The 27,368-nt window shown below is 37.2% G+C and overlaps 2 protein-coding genes across 2 annotated transcripts in view; one reads left to right on the top strand and one right to left on the bottom strand.

The window, feature by feature from the left end:
• LOC107557197 (integrin beta-4-like) overlaps nt 1-15,611 on the top strand; it is a 28,961-nt gene extending 13,350 nt beyond the window's left edge. Inside the window, exons 22-42 of the mRNA XM_016240520.1 lie at nt 90-148; nt 282-305; nt 547-695; nt 842-1,021; nt 1,498-1,646; nt 1,847-2,054; nt 2,139-2,459; nt 2,644-2,804; nt 4,132-4,312; nt 4,467-4,604; nt 4,698-4,880; nt 5,005-5,139; nt 8,162-8,323; nt 9,232-9,393; nt 9,653-9,766; nt 11,498-11,653; nt 11,745-11,945; nt 12,141-12,296; nt 13,174-13,335; nt 13,625-13,732; nt 14,530-15,611. Coding sequence (XP_016096006.1) covers nt 90-148; nt 282-305; nt 547-695; nt 842-1,021; nt 1,498-1,646; nt 1,847-2,054; nt 2,139-2,459; nt 2,644-2,804; nt 4,132-4,312; nt 4,467-4,604; nt 4,698-4,880; nt 5,005-5,139; nt 8,162-8,323; nt 9,232-9,393; nt 9,653-9,766; nt 11,498-11,653; nt 11,745-11,945; nt 12,141-12,296; nt 13,174-13,335; nt 13,625-13,732; nt 14,530-14,669 — 3,249 coding nt within the window. The 3' untranslated portion in view covers nt 14,670-15,611. The remainder of the gene's footprint in view (nt 1-89; nt 149-281; nt 306-546; nt 696-841; nt 1,022-1,497; nt 1,647-1,846; nt 2,055-2,138; nt 2,460-2,643; nt 2,805-4,131; nt 4,313-4,466; nt 4,605-4,697; nt 4,881-5,004; nt 5,140-8,161; nt 8,324-9,231; nt 9,394-9,652; nt 9,767-11,497; nt 11,654-11,744; nt 11,946-12,140; nt 12,297-13,173; nt 13,336-13,624; nt 13,733-14,529) is intronic.
• LOC107557196 (butyrophilin subfamily 2 member A1-like) lies at nt 15,507-26,344 on the bottom strand. The gene is made up of 10 exons (XM_016240519.1): nt 26,164-26,344; nt 24,863-24,957; nt 23,758-23,856; nt 23,493-23,594; nt 22,196-22,360; nt 19,942-20,079; nt 19,767-19,818; nt 19,481-19,507; nt 19,296-19,322; nt 15,507-17,306 (listed from the first exon to the last, which is right to left on the bottom strand). The coding sequence occupies exons 2-10, from the start codon at nt 24,923-24,925 to the stop codon at nt 16,747-16,749; spliced, it is 1,233 nt and encodes a 410-aa protein (XP_016096005.1). The 5' UTR covers nt 24,926-24,957; nt 26,164-26,344; the 3' UTR covers nt 15,507-16,746.
• Between the last annotated feature and the right edge of the window lie 1,024 nt (nt 26,345-27,368).

Raw genomic sequence — 27,368 nt, 5'->3', positions numbered from 1 at the left:
CCCCCTCCCACCACCAAAAAAAAGAAACAACTTCTTGCACATGAACCATCATGCCTGACTGCTAATATCTCTTTGTTTTTCATAAACAGCTCAATGACGTGTTCCTGCAGATCCCTGGCGCACAGAGAGTGCAAAAGACTCTGTTCAGGTGTGAAGTAGCTCTCAATGACTCATTAAAGTTGGCGTGGCTGTGCCTTGTGGGCAGTTTTTTCTAAAGTTGGATGAGGCTCAGATTTTGACATGTGTCTGAATGTACTGTTATTCTTTTTATTTTCCCTCAGGACACAAAGAAATTCTGGAAAGAGGTACTGTAGCTATAGCTGAGCTAGCATTGACAAAATACTGCATGTCGCATTAAGTCTGAGATTATTGATTAGGATAAATCTCACAAAACATTTTATTATTAGAATATTAAATATTTAAAATATTTAAATCGTAATTAAAATATGAACTGGATATTTCTTTGTTAGATTTACTGATTTGTATAGGGACTACAAATCTGAAAACTTGAAGAGAAACAATAATAATTCTCATTTGCATCCACAGACAGAACAACACGATTGTAGACACGGTTTTATCTGCCCCTCGTGCCAGTTACCCAGATATAGTGAAACTGACAGATAAACAGGTTCAGGCTGGAAACTTCCGGGACCTGAAAGTGGTTCCAGGCTACTACACCGTAGCTACTGACAGAGGTACAGACACCCTGCACAACCCACAGACCTTTAACAACACGCTTACTCCAAAATACCTGCTGCATTAGTTTGCAGTCAGTTGTAACGCTTTGGGTTTGTTATGTGAATTTAATGTTTATGTGTCCATGTCCTTGTCTGTCTTGTAGAAGCGGCAGGTGCTGTGGAGTTTCAGGAGGGCGTGGAGTCAGTGGATGTCCGGGTTCCCCTCTTTATGAAAGATGAGGATGATGAAAAGAAGGAGCTGCTTGTTCAAGCCGTTGACGTTCCAGTTGGAATTGCGAAGATCAGCAAAGATCATGTCAACATCACTGTGATTAAGGAACATGGTAAGAAGTTTTAATGATATTTTATTATCAAAGTTCGGGAGGGGCATGTTTAGATAATCAACCAATTAGCACAATAGTAAGTATATATTCAGCCTACTTACCTTTGTCCTACAACAGTTTTCTGGAATCCCTCCTCCATCCCAACTCCTTACTCCTAACTATTCCTATCCCAGCTTGGGAAATGGGGGGAGGTCTCTGGGTTCAGGCTAAATTCCGAACTCGGAGCCCTCCCCTCGGCCAGCATGCCAAATATGCATACTATTTGCTCAATCTGATTATATGTAAGTGCAAACTCATGAAATAATAAAAGAAAAATCTGACAAAACATGTTTACAGAGAATGTGTTTTATTACCCCTTTTTTTCAGCCAAATTTTGTGAGGATTTATCTTAAAACAAGCATTTTTGATATCAAAATATTTTTAAAGTGGATATTAAGTTGCAAAATCTTTGATTGTGTTTATTTATTCTCACACAGCTAAGAGCATCTTTACCTTCCTGCAGCCGTCATACACCTACAGTCGTCAAGAGGGTGTAGCAAACATCCCGATCAGTCGTGAGATCATAGAGGATGGACGGACACAGGTCACATACTGCACCCGTGACCTCACTGCCAAAGACAAGAAGGTAAAATACACTAACTCGACAACTTGGGTTTCACCACAAGTTCTGTATTTAAATTTGATTAAATTGAGTTGATTTTCTCTAATAAAATGAGACTACAACAATTTCCAAATAAGTGATATGGATATGTCTTTGTTTGAAAAAAGTCATGAAGTCATTCTCATTTGTTTGATTGTGCGTTGATTTTTCCTTTCTCTTCATAGGACTATATCTCAGTTGATGGAGACTTGAGTTATGGACCAGGGGAAACACAGAAGACAGTCCCAGTGAAACTCTTGGAGCTTGGGGAGGGAGATGGACTGCAAGAGGACAAACAAGTCAAACAGTTTGTGATGGATCTGAGCAACCCACGGCAAGGTGCTAAACTGGGCCGCTACCCACGCACCACTATCACCATCGCAGATAAACCAGGTATATATCAGGCTAACAGATTTAAAAGTATAATTTGTTGTAATTCTTTAACCTAAATTTGAATTGTCTTATATGTCCTCACAGAACCCAGTGTTTTGATGTTTAAGAAGAGTACTCAAACTTACAATACAACTGACCCGCTCTACTCCATCCCTGTGGTACGCACTCGAAACCAGGAGGGTCCGACCACTGTGTACTGGCGCACAAACAAAGCCTCACGCTTCGACCTCTCCAGTCCTCTCAAATTTGTTCCTGGCGAGACGGAAAAGAACATCGTCATTGATCCTCGTTTGTATCCATCTCCCATTATACCTGAGACCTTTCAACTGGAACTATTCGACCCAAGCAACAATGCAATCATTGGAGAGAAGAAAACCACGCTGGTGAACGTCATCGATGGTAGAGGTGAGAAAACAGCGTTTAGAGTCAGTTTTGGAGTCCATGTTTGTAAGCAACTGTAAAGGCAAAATTATTCATTGTTTTTTTTTTTACTTTTTTACTTTAGTTCATGTTTCATGAGAAAACTCCGAACCCTCCTGTAATCTGCAGATGTTGAGTGTTACTTAATATTTGCATTATTTCATATCAGGGGGTGGGAAAATGGATTTCCAGAAAATGGAATATGTGAATCAGTCAGCCACATCTCCTGGAGGACGGCTCTATGCCCCAACCAACATCAAAGCTGTTGCTTCTGGCCCTAAAAACATCCGCCTGAACTGGAACCCCAGTGCAAATGCCAGTGGTTACAAGGTAGGTTGCGTAACATGATATCTGATATAACACGTTACAAAATTGCATCCGTTTTTGTATTATTTAGTGTGTATAGTCTGTTTTTTATTTTATTTTTTTACCTCTATAAAGTTTAGTAAATAAACTTTTAAAAAACTACTCATAAACGAAGACGTCCAGTCAAGCCAAAGCGATTATTCAAAACATCTGCCTCTGACCACTAATCCTGTTAACTGATTTTAAAATGTGTAAAAGCTTCAATATTTACTACCTCTATAAAGTTTAGTAAATAAACTTTTAAAAAACTACTCATAAACGAAGACGTCCAGTCAAGCCAAAGCGATTATTCAAAACATCTGCCTCTGACCACTGATCCTGTTAACTGATTTTAAAATGTGTAAAAGCTTCAATATTTACACAGCGTTAACCAATATGAGATGGTGTTTACTTAAATTTGTAGTTGCAAAAGCCAGGAATGTGACAGGAGAAAATGTCAGCTTTATAAGTCATAGAGTGACTTTATTCATGGATTATTAGCGTATGAAATGAGTTTAATTGTGCTGTTTTTAATTGTGCTATTTTAGACACGTTGAATACAATATATAAAACATTGATTCATATGCAGTATAAATACCGTATATATGAATTAAAAGATTAAATTAATGATTTTTAAACATTTTTGAAGTCTCTTAGGCCCACCAAGGCTCATTTATTTGATCAAAAATACAGTAAAAACTGTAATATTGTGAAATATTATTACAACTGTTTTCTGGTTTAATACATTTTAAAATGTAATGTATTCCTGTGGTGGCAAAGCTGGATTTTCAGCAGCCTTCAGTTTTACATGATCCTTCAGAAATCATTCTAATATGCTGATCTGCTGCAAAGAATCTCTCTTATTTATTATCAATCTCAAAAACAGTTGTGCTGCTTAATATTTTTGTGGAAACTGTGATACAGTTTTTCCAGGATCCTTTGATGAATAGAAAGGTCAAAAGAACAGCATTTATTTGAAATATAAATCTTTTGTAGCATACATGTCTTTACTGTCACTTATGATCAGTTTAATGTGTCCTTGCTGAATTATAATCATTCTTTAAAAAATTCTTAAAAAATAAAAATAAAAATCCTGACCCCAAACTTTTGAACAGTAGTGTTTGTGAAACATACAGGCTAGTAGGAGATTATTCACTGTGGGTTGTCATGTTAGCATAGATCTCATGCTATTTTTTAGTCCCAGTTGCAGTATTTTAATGAAATTAATATTTCAGTAAACACTTGCTTGGCAAAAAAGGCTGTAGAAAAAGCTGTTAAACTTGTCCTTTGTGCTGTGATTTGCTGTTTCCAGGTGAAGTACTGGATTTATGGAGACCCTGAGGCTGATGCTCAGGTGCTGGATGTGAAGACTCCTCAAGCCGAGCTGACTAATCTCTACCCATACTGCGACTATGAGATGCGCATATGTGGCTACAATGCACTCGGAGAGGGCAATTACAGTGATATCATTCAATGCCAGACTCTAGAGGATGGTAAGTCAATCTCTGGACTTTTTAAATTTAATGGTCTTTTTAAGAAGCATGCATGTCATACTTTTCATACTTGGCTTTTTCTGGCATACCAATTGATGCTTTTTGAAGTTTCTGTCTCACAAACATGGCCATCTGCATTATTTTACCCCTCTAGTACCTGGTGAACCTGGTCGCCTGGCTTTCAATGTCATCAGCCCCACTGTCACTCAGGTCAGCTGGGCGGAGCCAGCAGAGACGAATGGTGTCATTACTTCATATGAAGTTATCTACACACCCATCAACGAGAACAAGAGTAGGAGTCTTAAAATACTTTTTATAGCATCTGTTTGTCAATATTGTAACAATTAGTGCTCAGTTGACTGCACATATTTCTTTCTCTGTTCAGAGCCTATAGGACCTTCTAAGAAGGTAATGATTGACAACCCCAAAAAGCGCATGCTGCTCATCGAGAACCTACAGCCTTCTCAGACCTACTGTTACAAAGTGCGCGCTCGCAATAAGGTGGGCTGGGGCCCGTACAGAGATGCCACAATCAACCTGGCTACACAACCTACCAGACCCATGTCAAGTAAGCGTCTCACAAAAATGGGGTGGAATCGAACTCAAGTTTGGACTGAACAATTGTTCAATAAACAATCGTACAGACTGTGAATTGATTGTGTTGTTTGTTCTGGTTTATATCACTCCTATAGTTCCCATCATTCCCGACATTCCCATTGTGGATGCAGAAGCTGGAGATGAATATGACAGCTATCTGATGTACAGTAATGAAGTACTACGATCCCCAACGGGTAGCCAGAGGCCTAGTGTCACAGATCTGACTGAAGGTGGGTTTCTTGTGATGTGGTGCAGTTGCAACACATTGGAATCAATGTACACAACCACCGTTCAAAAGTTTGGGGTCAGTAAGAAAGAAATTAATATTTTAATTAAGCAAGGATCCATTAAATTGGTCAAAAGTGACAGACTTCTATAATATTACAAAAATTTCAAATGAATGCTGTTCTTCTGAACATACTTTTGATCCAACAATCCTGAAAAAAAGTGTCACAGTTTTCACAAAAATATTAAGCAGCACAACTGTTTTCAACACTGATATTAATAAGACCGAATCAGTATCTTAGAATGAATTCTGAAGGATCATGTTACACTGAAGACTGTAGTAATGATGCTGAACATTCAGTTTTGGATTACAGGAATAAATTACATTAAGTATATCAAAATGAAAAACAGTTATTTTAAATGATATTTCATAATTGTACTGTTTTACTGTATTTTTTATCAAATAAATGTAGCCTTGTTAAGCATAAGAGACTTTATTCAAAAACATAAAAATCTTGCCGGCCCCTAATTTGACCAGTAGTGTGTCTGCTGCATATCCTTGCTGAAAAGACCAGGATAAATTTCAACCAGAATGGGTAAACTGGTTTGCCATGCAGTTCTTGGAAAAAGGGACACCAGCACACTGTATCAAAATGAAAAACAGTTATTTTAAATGATATTTCATAATTGTACTGTTTTACTGTATTTTTTTTCAAATAAATGTAGCCTTGTTAAGCATAAGAGACTTTATTCAAAAACATAAAAATCTTGCCGGCCCCTAATTTGACCAGTAGTGTGTCTGCTGCATATCCTTGCTGAAAAGACCAGGATAAATTTCAACCAGAATGGGTAAACTGGTTTGCCATGCAGTTCTTGGAAAAAGGGACACCAGCACACAGCATCCTGACAGTGGTGGTCTTTTCATCAGGGATAGTAGGGAACTAAAACAAGTTTTTCAAAACATGTAAATTCTTGACTGTATTGCATGCCTGAACATGTTGGTAGAATAGTTTCAAGCATTCGAAAGCTTTTTTGTGCTATGTTGACCTCTAGAAACTACTGGTCAGTAGCAGTCAGACATGGTCATGGTCTGCCTTCATCTGCAGTGTAACAGGATGATGTCTTTACATCATTCGTATGCAGCTCCTGTTGAAATCGAAAGGCTCTTTCTAGTCCCCTGTGCATCCATTGAAGACCCCACAATCACTTGCCTTTGCCATGGAACAATGTCTTTTTCTTTCCTTAGGGCTTTGTAAAACTGGGTGACTGGGCTCTTTATGGAAGTTGAACACATTGTTTGTGCAGCGTTCAGGGAATGTTGCAGCTGTAAAGTTTGGGCTTCTTCGGCTCATATTTGGCAAGAATGATCAGGCATCCTGACAGTGGTGGTCTTTTCATCAGGGATAGTAGGGAACTAAAACAAGTTTTTCAAAACATGTCAATTCTTGACTGTATTGCATGCCTGAACATGTTGGTAGAATTGTTTCAAGCATTCGAAAGCTTTTTTGTGCTATGTTGACCTCTAGAAACTACTGGTCAGTAGCAGTCAGACATGGTCATGGTCTGCCTTCATCTGCAGTGTAACAGGATGATGTCTTTACATCATTCGTATGCAGCTCCTGTTGAAATCGAAAGGCTCTTTCTAGTCCCCTGTGCATCCATTGAAGACCCCACAATCACTTGCCTTTGCCATGGAACAATGTCTTTTTCTTTCCTTAGGGCTTTGTAAAACTGGGTGACTGGGCTCTTTATGGAAGTTGAACACATTGTTTGTGCAGCGTTCAGGGAATGTTGCAGCTGTAAAGTTTGGGCTTCTTCGGCTCATATTTGGCAAGAATGATCAAACTGTTGACTTGGCCTTGCTAAATGTTGGTAGCATCGTGGATGGGCTCAGAAGATATCAGCTTCCCACCCTTTCTTCTTTCCTTCTTTGCCTAACTCAAGTTATTAAAGGAACAGTTCACCCAAATATGAAAATTCTGTCATCATTTACTCCCTCAGGTTGTTGCATACTGTATGACTTTCTTACTTCCATGGAGCACAGAAGGAGATGCAGATCTTTTCCATAAAATCACAGTGAATGGACGGATGCTTCAAAAATATCATAAAACTACCATAATTATGGTCCATATTGCTTGCAGACTATTTTCAAAGTCTGTTGAAGCCATATGATAGTTTTGTGTGAGAAACAGACCAAAATACAAGTTGATATTTGCTGAACATGGCTTCAGAAGACTTGAAATATACATTGACCAAATACACTTGCAATTACATTTCACAAAGAAATAAAAAAAATCATATGAACTACTTTTATGGTAGTTTTATGATGTTTTTAAGCTTTGTAGCCACATTCACTTTTATTATATAAAAAAACGCAGCCTCAACATTTTGCCTAACATCTGCTTTTGTATTCAAGAAAGTCATACGGGTTTGCAGCGACATCAGGGTTAGTAGTTAATAACAGAATTCTCATTTTTCTGGGAATTAAGTTGAGCATGGACAGCACACACATCCTCTGTGCCTTGCTTGCTTCCCCACATGATTACGGAAGGCTCACGCTGGAAGCATGTCCAGCTAGTTGGTTCGGACCTGGATCTCCGTAAGGTGTCCTGGAAACTGCCTGCTGACATCATCCCCTGCCACCTGAGCCCGGCCACAGATGCCAGCGATAGTCATGCACAGACCCTGCCACAAGGTGAAGACCTGTCCCTGGCAGACAGCATGCCATCCACACCCAACGTCAACCCAAAGCTGTGCTAGCAAAGTCACTTGAGTGCTAATTGGCATCAAGAGTATCAGAGTGCTAATTGGCATCTTTAAGTAGACTGCTAAATCCATTGCTACCACAAAAATAGCGTTTCTTCGTCTGAATTAAGAGGCTTTCTTCAGTTTGGGTCTGTTGAGGTGATTCCTTCTGGGCCACTGTTCAAAGGCCTATTCTGGAGCGCTGACTTCAACTGTGAATTCAGTTGCGCTAACGTTGCTGTGCTAATTCATGCAATCGTCTTTTCTCTTATATGTTTACAGATCAGTTTGTAAATGGAAAGTGGGACCAGAATTTCCTGTTCCCAGGAGGAAGCGGTTCCCTTTCCCGCAACGTCAGTTCCTCCTCATCCACGTACAGCCATTCCACACCCCGTCCCGGTGTAACAAATAACAGCAGCACCACAACGTACATTTCCGGCAAAGGTATCGGAGGAAACAATAGTTGACTTAAAAATTTTGTCATGATTTAGTCATCCTCATTTCATTCCAAACCTGTATTATTAAACCTGTTTCTTTTGCGGAACACAACACATAATGCCTTACTATATAATGTACCTAGAATGATCAATGGCTATCAAGCTCCAAATACGCCATAAAACATGAAAGTAGTCTATGTGCACAATATATTGTGTGCTATATTCCAAGTCGTCTTTCTTTTCTTTTTTTCAAAATAAATAATTACTTTTGTTTTCATTTTGCTAGTAACACAAAAAGCACCAGCGTATTAGAATGATTTCTGAAGGATCATGACACTGAAGACTGGAGTAATGAATCACAGGAATAAATTAGATTTTAAAATATATTAAAAAAGAAAACAATTGTTTTAAATGTAATAAAATTTCACAATATTAGTGTTTAATTTCTGTATTACCAAATAAAAGATACCTGGTCATCAGAGACGTCTTTAAAAAATATATATATTTTTTAATCTTACAGATTCACCGATAATCTTAATTAAAAAAGCTAAAGTGTTGTTCACACAAAGCAATTGTATGGCTTCAGAAGACTTGGATAGTATTGCCATTTGGACCACTTTTATGATAGTTTAATAGCACTTATTTGCCTTTCAATTTGTATTTTCTTTCTGGTCTGGTCTTTATTTTGGAAAAGAGCAGCATGAACATTATTCAGAACATTTGTTTTTGTGTTCCATTAAAGTAAGGCCGTCATATTCATTTGGAATGACATGAGGGTGAGTAAATTATGACATAATTTTAATTTGAGGGTTTATGAATCATTCTTTGATTTGGTACTTATGCTTTAAAAACAAAATTGTTGAATAAATTGTTTCCATAGCTCAGTAACCAATCGTTATTTTTTGTCACAATCAGGAGGCTCAACGACACACGGATATGATCTTAGGGATGGCGGACTTCTCAAAGAGGAAGTGATTCTGAGGAAGCGTTCTGAGAACAGGCATTACACAGATGGTGATGGAGTGAGGGATTCTATCGTCATGGGAAACCTGTCTGGTGGAATTTTGGACAACTTGGGTAAATTGAGCTTGAAAGATTTCTGTGCACAAAGCCAATCAAATTTGATTATAATGCCTCGCAAGGTGCAGCTTTTGGCAAGAATCCTTAGCTGACTCTCGCTTCAATCCTACTCTTCTTTTTCTCCCCCTTATGCCATTTGTGTTCTCTCTACACATTTTTTCTCTCGCTGTTTTCTCGTCATGCGACGGCTGCCTGCCAACCCTTTCCTGCCACACCCTGCCGTATCCCACCTTGCCATGGCTTGGCTGGCTCTCAGGGGTCTCTAACTTCAGCCAGAGTACAACTACCAGCTACAGCTTGAGCTCCAGAGCTCGTACTCAGTCTGAAGATATCAACGATGCACTGCAGAACCTGGATAGTGTTCTTCAGGGTGAGTGAACCCGGAAACAACCAGCAGTGCATCAGGAGAGGGTACTTTGAAACCGTAACTTCCTAAAGCCCCTTTCACACAGAGATTCGGAAAATACACGGATAATGTGTTCCGTGATTTGTCCCGGGATCGTTTGATTTTGGTTCATTCACACTGCCAGTGATTTTCCGGGATCCCTTAAAGATTGCGTAAAGACACTTGACATTACAATGTGAAGTGTAATGTGACGCGTACCGCTTCACTAATCTGGCGAACGATCTCAGCTTCAGCACGGATAGTGAGGAGCTCCCTGATCTCTGCTTTATACCAGTTTGCACAAATTTCTTCGTCGTGAACGTTGATCTGCCTTAAAAGCACCTGGTAAAAGAGTTGCACGATAACATGCGTCATCACTACGGCACCCTTTACGGCATTGGTTCTGGCTTTTGTTCACACAGGGCTCGTTCCGGGACTGATCCCGGCAATGTTACTAGGTCCCCAAACCGGAACGATCCCGGAATCAATCCCGGGACGTTTTTGTGTTCACTTTTTTCAGGCAAGAATCCTTAGCTGACTCTTGCTTCAATCCTACTCTTCAATCATAATCCTTTCACACGTGCAGTGTGAAAGGGGTTTAAGAGACAAGCGTTTCATAATGTAAAGTAGTTAAACTAAATGCAAATCTTTTAGTAGGTGTAAAATAAATAATGAATATATATATATACAGTGGGTACGGAAAGTATTCAGACCCCCTTAAATTGTTCACTCTTTGTTATATTGCAGCCATTTGCTAAAATCATTTAAGTTAATTTTTTTTTCCTCATTAATGTACACACAGCACCCCATATTGACAGAAAAACACAGCATTGTTGACATTTTTGCAGATTTATTAAAAAAGAAAAACTGAAATATCACATGGTCCTAAGTATTCAGACCCTTTGCTCAGTATTTAGTAGAAGCACCCTTTTGATCTAATACAGCCATGAGTCTTTTTGGGAAAGATTATATATATATATATATATAAAATGTCATTTATTTTTTACAGTAAGAGCAATATTTATTTAGGCACAAAACATATCAGACAGCATTGAACTTATTTATTAATTATAATTATATTAAACAGATGCAATAAATATTCATTTACAATAAATGCAACTAATAGAACACCATTTATTTAAAATATACATTTATAAAAGACAAAATGCAGTGCAGGGGACCAAATGAATTAATTCATCTTTTTTTTTTTTTTTAGAACCGGTTCATTTATTTGTCTGTCTGAATATAATTTATCAATTTACTTCCATATACTCTATATATCTATTTGACGTTTGTTTATTTTTTCATTGTCTTGTATTGTGTTCTTCTCATAGGTGAGGTAAAGCGTATCGAGGTGAACAATCCTGCTCAGAACTCTGTGGTGGTTCAGGATCTTCTGCCCAACCATTCCTACATCTTCAAAGTGAAGGCCCAGAGTCGAGAGGGCTGGAGTCCTGAGAGAGAGGGAGTCATCACCATTGAGTCTGCTGTCGACCCCAAGAGTCCACTGAGCCCAATGCCAGGTGGAGCACCTTCATACTAATTCTTGTTTTTTATGGTACCAAAAGGGGGCACAGTAGCTATTACCAGCAATAGCAGTGGCATTATCCTGAAGTATTAATATTAAAACATTATTGTGTGTATTTTACTATTTACTAAAACATGTATGTGTATGTGTGTGTGTGTGTGTGTGTGTGTGTGTGTGCTGTCTTTCAGGATCTCCATTCACACTCAGCACTCCCAGCGCTCCAGGACCTTTGATCTTCACAGCTTTGAGTCCAGACACACTGCAGCTGAGCTGGGAGAAACCCCGCAAACCCAATGGGGACATCCTGGGCTATGTGGTTACCTGTGAACAGCTGCACGGTGGAGGTCAGATACCAACCTCTTTATTTTCTGTTTGGCATATTTTTTATTTGACAATTGACATATCTGAACTTTGAATCCATATGAATGTCCAGAGTAGTCACAAATGTAATAATCAAAAACAAATCCTGTTCTTTTCCTGCTCAGAACTCTGTGGTGGTTCAGGATCTTCTGCCCAACCATTCCTACATCTTCAAAGTGAAGGCCCAGAGTCGAGAGGGCTGGAGTCCTGAGAGAGAGGGAGTCATCACCATTGAGTCTGCTGTCGACCCCAAGAGTCCACTGAGCCCAATGCCAGGTGGAGCACCTTCATACTAATTCTTGTTTTTTATGGTACCAAAAGGGGGCACAGTAGCTATTACCAGCAATAGCAGTGGCATTATCCTGAAGTATTAATATTAAAACATTATTGTGTGTATTTTACTATTTACTAAAACATGTATGTGTGTGTGTGTGTGTGTGTGTGTGTGTGTGTGTGTGTGCTGTCTTTCAGGATCTCCATTCACACTCAGCACTCCCAGCGCTCCAGGACCTTTGATCTTCACAGCTTTGAGTCCAGACACACTGCAGCTGAGCTGGGAGAAACCCCGCAAACCCAATGGGGACATCCTGGGCTATGTGGTTACCTGTGAACAGCTGCACGGTGGAGGTCAGATACCAACCTCTTTATTTTCTGTTTGGCATATTTTTTATTTGACAATTGACATATCTGAACTTTGAATCCATATGAATGTCCAGAGTAGTCACAAATGTAATAATCAAAAACAAATCCTGTTCTTTAAGTCCAGGACACACCAAGCCGACTTCAAAGAACTAGCGGCGATGAAATCCAACAGTGTTGTCACCTCGCGTCGGCGATGTCTGGACCAAAAAGCTGCACTTGAACACACCGCTCGGAGTACAGCTGACTGCAAACTAACACGTGTGTTCTGCACCTGCGGGAGAGGAATTAACTGTCTATAGCAGCAGCTACCAATAGTATATATTCGTCATTCAAAAGGAGAAACTGGAACAAGGATATACGATATATACACAGATATACGAAACGTAAACAAAGCAACACTTGCTTACCATTTTGAATACAAGTTATGTTGATAACTTTCTTCATTTTAAGTACTCATGTTTTGAAAATATTTGCATATTGGAATCCCTTACAGAGACATCGCTCTCTCAGGTCTGAAGGCCTGATCATCATCTCGCGCACCATCTCCACCGTCCCAAACACTGGGTAAAGATCACGTAACATTAGTACAGCCTTCTATTAGCGCTGCCTCGTTTTCATCACTTTCGCTTTAATTCTCAGTCACTGACTCATTCTGTAAACTGAGCATCCAATCAGAGTTCTCACTCTCGCTGATGGCCCCGACGCCGATTCAACATGTTGAATCATGCAAACATCAAGAGCCGACATGTGGAACACACCAAAAAAAAACTATCCAGACAGACGCTTGCCGACGGTCGTCCATCGGCTTGGTGTATCCCGGCCTTTAAGTTCCCTGTTAAAACTGTGTTTGGTGTCCTTGCAGGAGATCTTCGCTCCTTCCAGGTGAATGGCAATGCTGCAACTTCTTTGACTGTGTCTGACCTGAAAGAAAACATGCCGTACAAATTCAAAGTTCAAGCCCAGACCACACAGGGCTTTGGACCGGAGCGAGAGGGCATCATCACCATCGAATCCCAAGATGGAGGTATGCGAGGATTTACAACAGTGGCACAGAGAGAGAGTGATATGACAGTGTTAATGCTTTAGGCCTTAAGATATATATTTTCACAGTTAAATGTTTAGTGTTTCAATAATATCATAGCCTACTTTTTATCATGCAGTCAGATCACAACCGATGAAATCAAGTCTTGCCCAGTATTATTTCCTGTTGTATATTGTTTTTTTTTTATATTGTCTTTGAGGAAAATCACTGATGATAAATTTTTTGTTGGAACTAACCTAACCCTAACCTTTTCTTTTCTCGTCCTCCTCAGGCTCCATGTCACAGTATAACAGTCATTCAGTCACAAAGAGAGAGGTGTTCAACCTACCAACAGAGATTACTTCACACACCATGTTCTCAGAACCTTTCGTGTCTCCAGGTACCAACACACACTATATCTTCCAGGGCTGGGCAAAATTCACAGTTGAAGAATTTGTTCCATTTCTATGAATGAGTTAGAATTTCAGTTAAACTGGCCCCACATGATGTTTTAACCCACAAAAAATTATTAAATAATTAATTTTGACTAAAAATGCTTATTTTGTAATATGTAAAAAAAAAATTCACAAATGAACAGTCATCAAAAGAAACAACAAAATATTGAAATTAACAGTTTCACGACAATTTTTATTAAATGTAATTAAAAATTAGTTATTTTATAATATTTAATATAAATTTACAAAACAATTCATTTTGGGTTATTAGGCTTATTTTGTGATATGTAAAATACATACATTCTTATCAAATAAAAAAAATCGATTAAGTACAGCGATCAAAAGGTTTTAATTTTGCAATGCGATTTTCCACAAAATGTTCACCACATTGTCTTCAGAAAACAAACCTGTTGATTTTTATTTATGTTTTAGTGTTTTATAGTAAAATAGACCACAGTGGAAATTTTTACTAATATCATTATAAAATATTAAATAGAATTTATTAAATTAAATACATATTTCTGTTGATGGTATATCAATCGTCTAACTTTTCTGGAAATACCATATGTTGTGTATGATAAAGTTATACAAAAAGTTATTAAAAACTTAAAAGCAGTTGATATTAATTTTATATCATTCCAATTTTTTATTGTTTTAAATTATTTAAATTCTAAATAAAAGACTATATTGTTATATAAATGTTTCTAACTTTCTAACTGTGTCTGATGTGTGTTTTTTCTAGAAGGTATGATGATGTCGTCGAGCAGACAGATCACAGAGTCGGGCGGCACCATCACGCGGCAGGTGGAGATGGTGCAGAGAGGAGTGATGTCCAGTAGCACCGTCACTAAGAAGGTGGAGAGACAGTACTTTGAGGCCTAATCTAACTTCCTTTTGCTTTCAGCTGAAGTCACACGGCAGAGCAGCAGTATAAACATACGCTCTAGTCAAACTAGAAAAGTTCACATACCAATGTGCACAATATATGGTGTTTATGTGAGCATGAGAACGGCTGAGTTCTTGGATTCCTCGGATTATTGCTCATAAAGACCAAAGTCTTCAAGCCTTGATATTTAGTTGAATGTAAAGACTTAAAACCTTTTAGTGTTATCTTATCACTTCCAAAAAGGTATTTGTTAAAACTTTTGGCCATGTTTCATGTAGTGTTTGCGAGAAATGTTATGGATGTTTGTGGCATTGTGGCAACGTTATTATGTTGCATTCATTTTGATGAGGTTTGAATTTGGCAGGTTTCATATCATGATGTTTATATTATTGATGTTGCTTTCAAATTTCAAGATGTATCAAGTTTTTTGAGCATGTAGGTTTTTTAAATGCATTTTCACATCAAATATGCCATGTCTCTTGATTTAGAGTGTATACTTCAACTCATTAGTATTTTTCCTCCTAAATCAACTTTTTTTTACTTGTTAAGGGTTGCATAAAATGTTGCAACACATGAGTGCACACATATGGACTCGATTCTTAGGATTGTAAATATGTTACTGAGGTTTGTTTTTTTTATTGGCTGGTTGCAAGATGTGCTGTTGTAACTTCAGGCCTGTGGCTGTATTTCAGATTACATATAAAGTCTGCCAGGTTTGTACACTACTGGCAATATGGAAAAGATTACCAATCTGACACCTATGTAATTACATTTTTACTGCCTTCAATAATTTGTATGGTACTTTTGTCTTGGGAACAAATATCTTTTTTTAGAGTTTTATATTAAAATTGCATTTCACCATCATATTCAAGCCGTAGTATGCAAAACGCCTCACTGCATATTAGTTCCCCTTACCAATAAATCATCCTACCACAGTCGACCCTTCGTGTGTCAGCTTTGTTTATTAGAAACAGATTTAGGTGCAATCAGTTTTTTTTTAGCACACTGAAATGAGCTACTGAAATGCTTTACATTGATTGGAGGAGAAAGTATGGACACTGCCCTCTATATGCTTTCTTATGTTACTGACAAACATAAACAAACAAACATGGAGTTGAACGTGATTATATCCAACACTTGCTAAAACTGGGAAAATAGTGCATTGAGGTCAGCAAAACAATATTTCAGTTTTAGGCATTGGATTTGGCTAATTATAATCTTATTTTATTTAAAAAAACAATGGAAATTGACATATTATATGGGTAACGAAAAAAGAACAATCACAATTCAGTATGCAAATCATTTAGAAATATTATGATGTAATCGTTGTCGCTTTCATTTTGAATCCTTAACATTCTAGCAAATGGGAGTCAGTAGGAGACTTTCCAAGTTCAATTTCTTAAAATTAAAAAATAAAAACAAAAAATAAATTGTATACAAAAAGTCTGAATGGAAACGGTACATTAGGCTGAATTAATCGCAGAAAAAATTGTGACAAAAGCACTTAAGATTTTAACATGAAGATGAAGTCATGAACACATTCCCAACGCTCATGCATAAGTATGAGCAAACAAGCCCTTAGAATTTTGAAGCATCTTTTTTTTTGGTAGCTGCACAAAGAAAAGCATAGCTGAAGTATATGATTTTTTTTCAATGTTAAAATCAATTCTATCCCAGATTAATATGCATAGACTACACCATTTGGAGGTTGATTTCTTCAAAAAAGTGAAAACACTGCATGCCAACTGATCTCACACAGAAACAATTTGGGTTTCTTTCAAGGGAATCAGGGTCATGCTAACTTCAAAGTTGATCGACAAAAATACGTCTTCTATCTGGGACTATCTGTTTGTCTGACCAATCGCAGACTGTTTAACAACAGTATTTTTTACAATTCCTTTGTGTTGCTAGTGGTGCAGAAATCACAGCTTTAGCTACTCTTAAAAAAAATTTAAAATTCCTTCTATGCACTTCTATTTTTGTAAGCATTGATCAATTACTGTATGAATGTTTTATGGCGTTTGTAATTTCTTCATATCCATGTGTGTGAGGATTGTGCGATCATTACGTACATTAGCAAAACAGGCATTGTCCCTTACAGAGACATTGCTCCCTCAGGTCTGAAGGCCTGATCACCATCTCGCGCACCATCTCCACTGTCCCAAACACTGGGTAAAGCTTCTCTGTGAACCTCTTGCTGTATGTGTAGATGTGCGCACGCTTCTGGGTGTCATAGAAGGACAGCTGCCCCTCCTCATAGTCCAGATAGACCCCCACCCTCCGCGGGATGAGCGACTGGGGCAGGGGTGTGGGCGGTATGGTCAGGGCCTTGAGCTCAGAGCCCCGCTCCAGCCTGAGGGTGAGGTATCCGCTCTGAGTGTTGAGCGGTCTGTAGCCTTTGCAGAGAGCCGATTCTTTGGCCACCCCAAGACGCCAATCACGGTCGCCCACTTCTACCTCCCAGTACCGGCGTCCCGACGAGAAGCCCTCAGAGCCGAGACAGCACCACCAGCCATCAAAGCGCCGCCAGCTGCAGGGAACCTCACGCCGCTCCAGACCGCACTGCATGCGCTTGCAGTCCTCGGACAGAACCAGAGCAGGGTTGGCCGTCTCTGGGTCAAAAGTCACCTCCACTGTAAAACAGGGTAGCACTTACAGTTAGATTTAAGTCTTTAGGTGTATCACAGAAGATTTTCAAGAAATTTAACAGTATATATATATATATATATATATATACACATATACACAGTATCTCACAGAAGAGAGTACACCCCTCACCTACTTTACATTGTAGCAAAGTGTCATTTCTTCAGTGTTGTCACATGAAAAGACATGTAAAAGTAAAAAATATTTACAAAAATGTGAGGGGTGTACTCACTTCTGTGAGATACTGTATATGTACACAGAGTTCTGGCATGAAACTCTAGATGGCACAGTCCGATAGGTCTAACTCAATCTGACCTAATGACATCATTATCACATGGCACAGCTGATTGGTTCTCTCCTGTATCGGTAGCCAATGAGCTCACTGCTCAACATTCAAATATATGACTAGTGCTTTCCGTAGCAGTTGCAGCTTGCTTCAGAAATCCTCCACCTTCCCCAGCTCCACCTGTATAGATCTGCTACGAGGTGATTCATGTATGCTATATGGGGGTTCTTTCATGCATGTCATATTTGCAGCATCAATATTTCTTACATGCTCACAGCAGCAGCAGCAGCAGCATAGCATATCTATTCCGCCAAGACCAAATACATTAACATTGTCATGTATATTACCATGCCAATCCATCCGAGAGTTGTCATGACAGAAATGTGATGGTGGACTCGTGAACATTAATATTACCAGTGAGAGAAAGGCCTTTAATTACTTAAAAGTTACCCTGGGGTCCTTTGCAACCTCGCAGACTATTACACGTCTTGCTTTTGGAGTGAACTTTGTTGGTCGACCACTTCTCCATTTGTACACAATCTGTCTGACTGTGGATTTGTGGAGTCCAAATTCTTTAGAGATGGTTTTGTAACCTTTTCTAGCCTGATGAGCAACAGCAGCTCTTTTTCTGAGGTCTTCAGAGATCTCCTTTGTTTGTGCCATGATTCACTTGCACAAACATGATCAGACTTTGATAGATCCTTTCTCTAAATAAAACAGGGCAGGCAATGACACCTGATAGTCCTCTCACGGATTGAAAACAGCTCGGAACAGATGGACTCGAATTTCGGATTTTCGAATTTTCAGCTGGACTTGACACTTTCAAATTAACATTTAATCCTAGAGATTCACAAACTTTTACCACTCACAGATTTGTAATATTGGATCATTTTCCTGAATAAACAAATGACAAAGAAAATATTTTTGTCTCATTTGTTTGATTGATTATATATATAGATGTATATATAATAAAATGATTAATTATCTTAAAACCTCAAGGATACATTATATTAGTGAAAAGTAATATTAAGGACATTTATAATATTACAAAAAAATTATATTTTAAATAAATGCTGTTCTTTTTCATTTTTCATTAATCAAAGAATCCTATAAAAAATGCATCAAGGTTTCTACAAAATATTATTATTATAATGATTTCTGAAGGATTATGTGACGCTTAAGACTGGAGTAATGATGCTGAAAATTCAGCTTTGCATCACAGGAATAAATTACATTTTACTATATATTCAAATAGAAAACAATGTAAAAATATTTTAATAATAATACTGTTTTACTGTATTTTTGATCAGACTTTGGAATGAGTGTATGTATATATATATATATATATATATATATATATGTGTGTGTGTGTGTGTGTGTGTGTGTACCTACAAACAAGTTTGTACCCAAAAGTGAGAGCAAAACCTGACAAAATTGCCAAAAACCTCCATTTGGGGACATCCTCATATATAAAAATAAAGTAAACCGTTTTTTTTTTAAATTGTAAAAATGCAGAAAGTTTTCTGTGAGGGGTAGGGGTAGGGGCAGGGGTTTAGGTTAAAAAGTGTTTAACTATCTGTATATAAAAACAATAGAAGTCTATGTAATGTCCCCATTTAGATAGCTAAGTAAACATGTGTGTTTGTGTGAGTGTGTGTTTGTGTTTGTATATATATACTGTGACACATACCTGCAGCATCACATATCCAGTTCCACACTGAAAAGAAAAGCAACATTTCTGTGTTACTACATAAATAATAGAAATAAAAGAAACTATTGCATTGACAGCCTTGATGACTATAGCTGCTGAATGTCAATGCATTTAAATGGCATTAAATTATTAATTATTTGAATGATGAACCAATAATCTCTCACCTATGTGTGGAATGTAGCCAGTGCAATCTAAAGAAGATCAGCGAGAGAAAGAGAAATTATCAGAAAGCCTATTCAAGACACATTGATCATAAACAACTTCATGTCTAAACTAATAAAACTGCTGTGTGTGATTTTTGGAATATATTGTATAAAATATATTGGTATCTGGTATTTCTTTTTTGAAATTCCTAATGGTGCCACTATTGGAGCAGAAATCACTAACAGCATCTGTAGTTAACTATCCTTCAAAATCAATTCTTGGACATTAATGTCATTGCCTTCTCACCGATCTTCTTGGTCTTTTGTTTTTGTACCAGCCACAGTCTTGGAATGAGTTCCTACAAAAACACAGGTGTGCTTAATGTCAGTGGTGCTGGTTATTAAATAAATTAAAAATGTAATTTATTTTTGAATTTATGGAAAGTCTTTGAATGTGGTTTTTGATTCTAGAGGCATCACACCTTGTCCAGATGTTCCCCAAGCACGACCCCTATGAGCATCTCCAAGGCAGACTGCAGGTGTGACAGGTGACCCCGCTTCCACTGCAGCTCCACGTCATCCAGCATCATCAACACCACCTCACCCGGCCAGATACCATGCTGAGAGAGAAAGACCAGAAGAAAACATAGTTTGTTATAACACTTTAGAAACAACCACATTCAAAGTTTCCAAAAACATTCATTTGTGTTTATGCACGTGTCAAATGCAGGTCAGTGGAGTTGTTTGTAATGAGAGAAAGAGAGATGATACTTCACTAACAGTATTTACTTATATTGAGTTACACACAAATTACTCCTAAGAAAATAAAAACGACTCTGAGAAAGGAATTAATTATTGATTAGGCATGAGAAAGGTAATGCTATATTGAAAGGATGCATGTCCCTATAGACTTAAAGGTGTGTAATTTTATTGATGTTTAAATGCTTTCTCGTATCCAGGTTAATGTGTGACAGCTAATAGCTAACCATTTGAAGGCTGACCTCCCTGAAGAGTGTTAAGGCATTTCAAATCATCTGCCTCAACCATGATATTTAGGCTGTTTAACAATTTTGTATATGAAAGTGCAAACTGCATTTATTCAGGTATTATTGCATAATGCATACACTCTTAAAAATAAAGGTTTCACAGCGATGCCACTGAAGAACAATTTTCGGTTCCCTAAAGAACCTTTCAGTGAACATTTCCTAAAAGAACCATGTTTTCTTTTAGTGTACACCATGTAGTATGCAGTAAGCCGTGAGTGTTTGGCAAATCTGTCATTATTTTAACTGAAAAACAATAGAAATCAGTGGTAAGTCTAATTTATACAGCTTAGCGGGCTGTGCATGTCTCTCTCAGGTCAGTCAGTGAGGTCGTTTGTAATCAACCCAGTCTGACAAGAAGATCATAGCAAGGTTAATATCTTAATTCTTAATCAGAGAGCAACCTGAGACTAAGACCTATACAGTGAGTAAGATGCTTAATTTACAGCATGGACCGATATTAAATTACAAACTCACAAACAAATACTCCTGAGAAAATGTAGCCATTAATGTATTTATGGATATAAACTTATTTGCTATATAGAGGCCTATAAAAACACTACCAGACAAAAGTTTGTACACACTTGATTATATTATTATACAAATCTTTTGATCTAGAGGCTTATGCTTAAATGTCTGAAATTAGTTTTGTAGACTTATATATTATTATATTTATATATATATATATATATTAAATTGCTATTGATCGCAACTTAATCCCACATTTTTATCTGTCTAAATCTACCTTAAATTAATACTTTTCAAGTTTTTAATACTCTAATCAACATGGGCATGGACAAATATGGGTGCTTTATTGCTTTATGCAAATGTATATTTATTATTAGTGAAACCATACTCAACATAGAGCATAAAGAATTCAGATACAGGTTTTCACAAAAACAAAAAGTTTTTAAACCATTTTTAAGAAATTTAATCAAAAGTCAAAAGTCTCTATTATATTAATTTAAACAATTATCATCAATTAATTATTATATTAATTAAATAACATAGAACTATATTTCACTGGCTTAATTGTTTAGATTTTTATAATGCATTTTCTTCTTATCGATCTACCAGTTCACATTTACAACTGCGTGTTTGCTGCATAAAAACATGGGTGGATGTTTGCATTGGTCTGAACAAAAACAGCAGACAGGCTTATTGAAAATGCAGATTCATTCTCTGCCAGCAGATGGCACTGTCGGAACGGCAGAAATATAGCAGTTTCTCCGACTGTAAACAAAGCAGCCCAGCACTGGACTTTGAAACGTGCAGCCCTCATATTTATTCAATGAAATCGTCACATTAAGCCATATCGCAATTCTTGTCTGTCCCTCCCCAAATTTAAGACCTCTTGAAATCATAAATAAGACTTTCTTGAACCATTTAATACTTTTTATGGCCTTAAATATGATACAACTTAATTTAAGACCTCTTAAGACTTTAAGGACCCACGGAAACCCTGAAAGTGCGCGCTGCATTAAACGCACATTAATAAAATTAGTGCCGTTAAAATGAATTTGCGTTAATGCGTTATTAACGCATTCATTTTGACAGCCCTAATATATATATATATTTTCCCCCATGTTACGTATGAACATTTTCAATACTGTTTGAAAAACATCCCAGAATGCGCCTCATGAAGTTAGTTTTGGTGGTGAATTTGCAGATGTATTTTCTGAAACTTCCACACCGGGTGTCTGTTGCGCTGTCCTCTGGTCCAGTCCATAATGATCCTTTTGTACGGGCCCATGTCATATTCTCCACCCTGCTCCAGAATGCTCAGTAAATGACTCTTCCAGTCCCGCTTTTCTGGATGCAGATCAGCATAAACGTGCATGGGCTTCTCAATATTTTCCTGCATAATGAGAAAAAAAACTGAAGATTTGGAATATAGCATGCAAGTTATGGACTTTTATGTTATTTTTATGGTGCTTTTGAATATTGAAATCTGGCTTTGGAATGAATATAAACTACATCTGGCCAGTTGAATGCCTGTATCATCTCTATGACATAACCACATATAGAGACATTCTGATCTAAATCCCTCAAAACTGTTAAATTTCGCAACATACTGTATTCTTGAATCAATATCAGTAACTCTAAAATAATTGCCTCAATAACTTGAGCCCCTTGAGCTGACATTTATGATGCAGTGACCTTTTTAATAAACAGCCCATGTCTGAAAAATCAATTACTTTGATTTCTCAGATGCAATGTGCTGACAACAAGCTTTTTTTTTAAAGTACACTAAATCCACGAGGCGGACACCATGGAGCGAACTACAGCTCAAGGACACAAAAGTACTGTGGACTATACTATAACTTAAAAACAAACCAGGATTAAAGCTTGATCCTTTGAAAACTAACAGAATTTTAAACCCTTAAGCTACTGGAGCTGTCAGTCAGCCTGATAGAAACAGACTAGCTGGTTACTATGGGGACTGGTGGCAGTTTGTTTCTAAAGCAGGATTTTTTCTAAATATAACACACGTCTCTAAACCAACCAACATCAGCCTGTAATTAAAGCCATGCAGATCCTGAGAAACAACAGCTGTCTGAAAAACAGAGTGTGTCTCCTGTAGGATGCAGCTAAATGAATACAGGAAGGCGACTATATTTACTGAGGAACAGGATTGTGCATCATTCAGAAATGAACTGAGAATGCTTTTTACATTTCTGAACTAAGAAGTAGAATTCAAATGAATTTCCCCCATTTTAATGTTTTATTGTTTGCATAAAAATATGAATAATTTCATTTTTCAGTATGAATTACACATAAATTGTTATACGTACACATAGCAAATTACATTTATATTTTATTATAATTTTCTTCCCAGAATAATAATTTTCCAGAAAATTCTATTTTAGTCTTGATGAAGCAGCTTACAAGATATAAACCTTAAACAGGACATATAAGTGTGTTGAATTTGTGAAAGTACAATTCAGTGAATTCAGCTGCCTGTGATTCATTTCAGCTCAGGTTCTAACCTTCATCTCCAGGATGTTGGCGGTCTCCACAATGAACTCTCGACAGGCGTGCGGAGGCCATACGTCCTCTCCGGTCCAGATGTGAGCCAGAATATCTGACCTCTGAAAGACATCAGCATAAGAGCTTCCAACAGGGATAAACAGAGTTTGCAAATGTGTGTAGAAATGTAGTTGATGGTAGTGGATTTATTTATTGACCCTGATTCTAAACAGCTAGAGAAAAGCCAGGTACAGCAGGTACAATGCAACAATATATTTGTCTTACCTGACAGATCCTGTTGAGTTCTCGCGCGAGCTCCATTATAAACAGCTGACTCTCTGTTAATGGCTCTTTCTTTACATGTTTCACTCTCTTCCGCGTCTCCTGCACAGACATTTGGGAATTATGGAGTAACTAAAGCTCCACCAAGGAATATAATAGCTAAACTTATAAATGCTATATTATTATTTTTTTCTTAAAGTCATGAACATCTCCACCACATTTCAAATTTTGTATTGTTACATTATGGGCTGGATTATAACTGCCGACTAATTTCATAGCTAGCATTTTATTTATCCTAAATACCCAATTAAATAATATTTTCATATTTAATAAATAATTAAACAATATTTCTTTAAATTTTTTGCACAAGTTCAACAGTTACAGCTTGACTGGAATTGATTATCGTCAAAATAAAAATCTAAAAGAATAAAAATAGCCTATTCAAGTATACAAGAGATATTTTTATTAATTTTCCTTTTTTTTTTTCACATGCCACATCTCACATTTCATTTTGAAGCAGGAAAAATTGTTGTGATGAAAATGATGCCACAATTAAACTAATTTTTATAGAAGTCAACTCGTCCGACAAAAAAGCCTGTAGTTGTGCCTCACATTTGATGTAGTTTATTCTAAATACAATTACTGTATATCATATTTTCATATTAAATAATATTGTCACTATTTTTTTCATATGTTTTGACAATTTTGGCTTGACTGTAAATTACTGTATTCAGTATAAAAGTGGCAAAAATATATTCTGTTCACAAATGATATTTATCTTAATTTTCCTTATTTTCCTCATACTCCACATGTCTCACATTTCATTATGTCTCATTGATAAACAAGTACACTACTTTATTAGCAGGAAATATTGATGGTTGTGGTGTAAATGACGCCACAACTAAGTTTGTTTTGATAAAAATAGTTGAAGTTCATAGCTAGCATTTTATGTAGCCTATCCCAAATACACACAATTATATAATATTTAACAAAAGTGCCTGCAATTGAAAAAAAACCACCCTGATATAATGAGTTTCACTGAGTTACTGAAGAAAAAAAAAATCCTCTGATGCAACAAATGAATGAACGAATGAATGACCCGCTGTACCTTCAGACGAAACTTGAGCTTCTTGGCTGGCTCAATGAGAAACTGAAGGCAATCTTTCATCATATTGGACAGGCTGATGTGACCCTATTAGAAATCTGAAAGAGATGGAAAGCAGAAAACAGCAAAAGGTTTAAGTGTAACAGCTGTGAAAGATGGGAGGGTTTTGCAAAAAGCCTTACTTTCAAAACTCAGCAAACTCAACCTGCAACAACGCATTATTTTTTGATCACTCTGCGGCTCTGCTCTGATTGGCTCGTTACGACAGTGGGTACAGGTCCAGAGAGACCCAAGGAAGCAGCGAGAGCACTTTTAATGGACGCTAGGGCTAGTGGCTAGAAAAACTGGTGGTGTGTTTAAACTTATTATTCTAAAAAAAGAAAAAAGAAACGGTCAGACTAGAGTTACCTCCACCAAACCTGGATCAAGACCTTTGTCCTGTATTGACCTAATAAGCTTTATTTTTTTATATAACAGAATGGAAAATAAAATAGGATCAATTCAATATCACCATATCATTTGACAGTTTTAAATATAAATATTTAAATAAACAATACCTTTATTTTTGCTTTGTACCCTAAAAGACATCAACAGCACCCTAGAAACAACCTGAACACTCACTAAACTGCATAGCAACACCCTAGCAACCACTTAGACGCATTAGCAGCCACTCCATCTATCAGTAAAGTTTTTTTTTTTTTTTATAAATTCACACTTGTTGTTTTCAGCCTGGCAGAGGTCGGGAACAGGGACAGATTAAAGAGCTCCTGACAGATTCACACACACACAGACCACGTGAAGGAGCACAAGGTGCAGATCTCTCGAAACCACTCTGATCCTTTAAGCGAATTAAACCAGTACAGACCTGTGTGGATTTTTGAGCAGGAGTGAGTAGGTGGTGTCGGATGTAGTTTAAAAAAGCTGCTGAAGACAGAATCCATAGTTGTCATTAAAATAAGAATATCACGTATTTGCATTTTATTAATACAAATAATGAATAATAATAATAATACAACTCATAGTTAATATGGCCATTTAATTGGAGAAAACCTATCATTTAGAAAACCCAAATAATATAGTCTACTTATACGTCCGTTAGGTTTACGCAGAATGTGCATTATTCCAGATGACAAAAAAGCAGATGATGAATGAAGATGTCATAATACACTCCAAACTCAGAGAAGCGCAATGCAGTCATAATATTAGGCTACGCAGGTGTGCGCATATCCAAAAGTCATTCAATATAGCAGGTGCACCGCTGCCAATGACAGAATATAAAGTTTACTAAGATGTAAGTCACATACCTTTCTGTTTAACCTTTCGAAATATCCTCAGAAAGTTTTTCTACATCACAACCTCATTTGATGCTTGTGAATGTCGTTGCTGGTTCAGTGAATGCCCTCGCCTCCGCAGGCAGGACAGGAGTGTGGTGACCAATCGGCGTTCACACGTCTTGGTAATTTAGTTATTAGCCTTTTGTCGCGGAGTGATCACCGATCGTGTATTTCCGTAACGTTCCCGAACGAGACCGAAAGACTTATCGTATGTTTCCGTAACATTACCGAAATTGCACGAGTTCTTCTCCTTGCCTTGTTATTTAAAAGACATCCAGCAGAGGGTGCTATTGTCTAACCTTTTTTTTACTCCGTTTACTCTACTTAAATCTCTACTGTCGTAAACCGAAAAAGGCATTTTATTTATTATAGTAAATACATACATGATCTCATATAATACATTAATATTAAATTTATTTAAATTCAAATGTAATTTATTTAAATTCAATTTACTTGCATTCAATTGTAACCACTACATTTCTTTCTGTTCTGTATTAATAAAAGAAAACCAAACTTTTCCCTCTAAATACTCTTTACTACAGCCTTAGCTATACTTTTAAAAACATGTCAAATTTAAATACAAAACTTTCTTGAAAATAGAAAGGACAACAAATATGTACAGATGAAAATAAATGCTGTTACGCACGTGAGAAAAACAAACAGTATTATCTCATTAACAGCCGAAAATGAACGCCCTGTACCACTTTAAATGTTTTCGTACAAAATATTTTACTAGAGTAAAAAAAAAAACTGAACAAACTTACTTGTTGTCCATAACAACCTTACAAAACAAACAGAACTTCAATATTTGATCTTGCATAGATATTTGATTAGTTAGATAAAAGCAGCTATTAATGTTTTAAATAGTGTGAAAATCACATTTCGAAATGAATCAAATGCAATGAGATATAAACATCTTTGTGATTTAAAATTCCATTTCTTCTTTTTCTGAGGCAGTCAGTTGTTAAAAAAGAGAATATTCTGTAATGGTCTGCATGTTTAAATGAGTGAGTGGTGTGATATGTGGCCAAGTAGGGTGTCCCATACTTGGAATTTGTCCTCTGCATTTAACCCATCGAAGTACACACACACACACGGGGAGCAGTTGGGGGTTCAGTGCCTTGCTCAAGGATCTCACGAGTGGTCATTCACTCCCCCCCACCTACCATCCCTGC

Source organism: Sinocyclocheilus grahami, unplaced genomic scaffold (assembly GCF_001515645.1).
Source record: "Sinocyclocheilus grahami isolate Dianchi unplaced genomic scaffold, SAMN03320097.WGS_v1.1 scaffold592.1, whole genome shotgun sequence".
In the NCBI taxonomy this organism is placed as follows: Eukaryota; Metazoa; Chordata; class Actinopteri; order Cypriniformes; family Cyprinidae; genus Sinocyclocheilus; species Sinocyclocheilus grahami.
The sequence above is the reverse complement of the archived record's forward strand: the minus strand, read 5'-3'. Positions and strand labels throughout refer to the sequence as shown.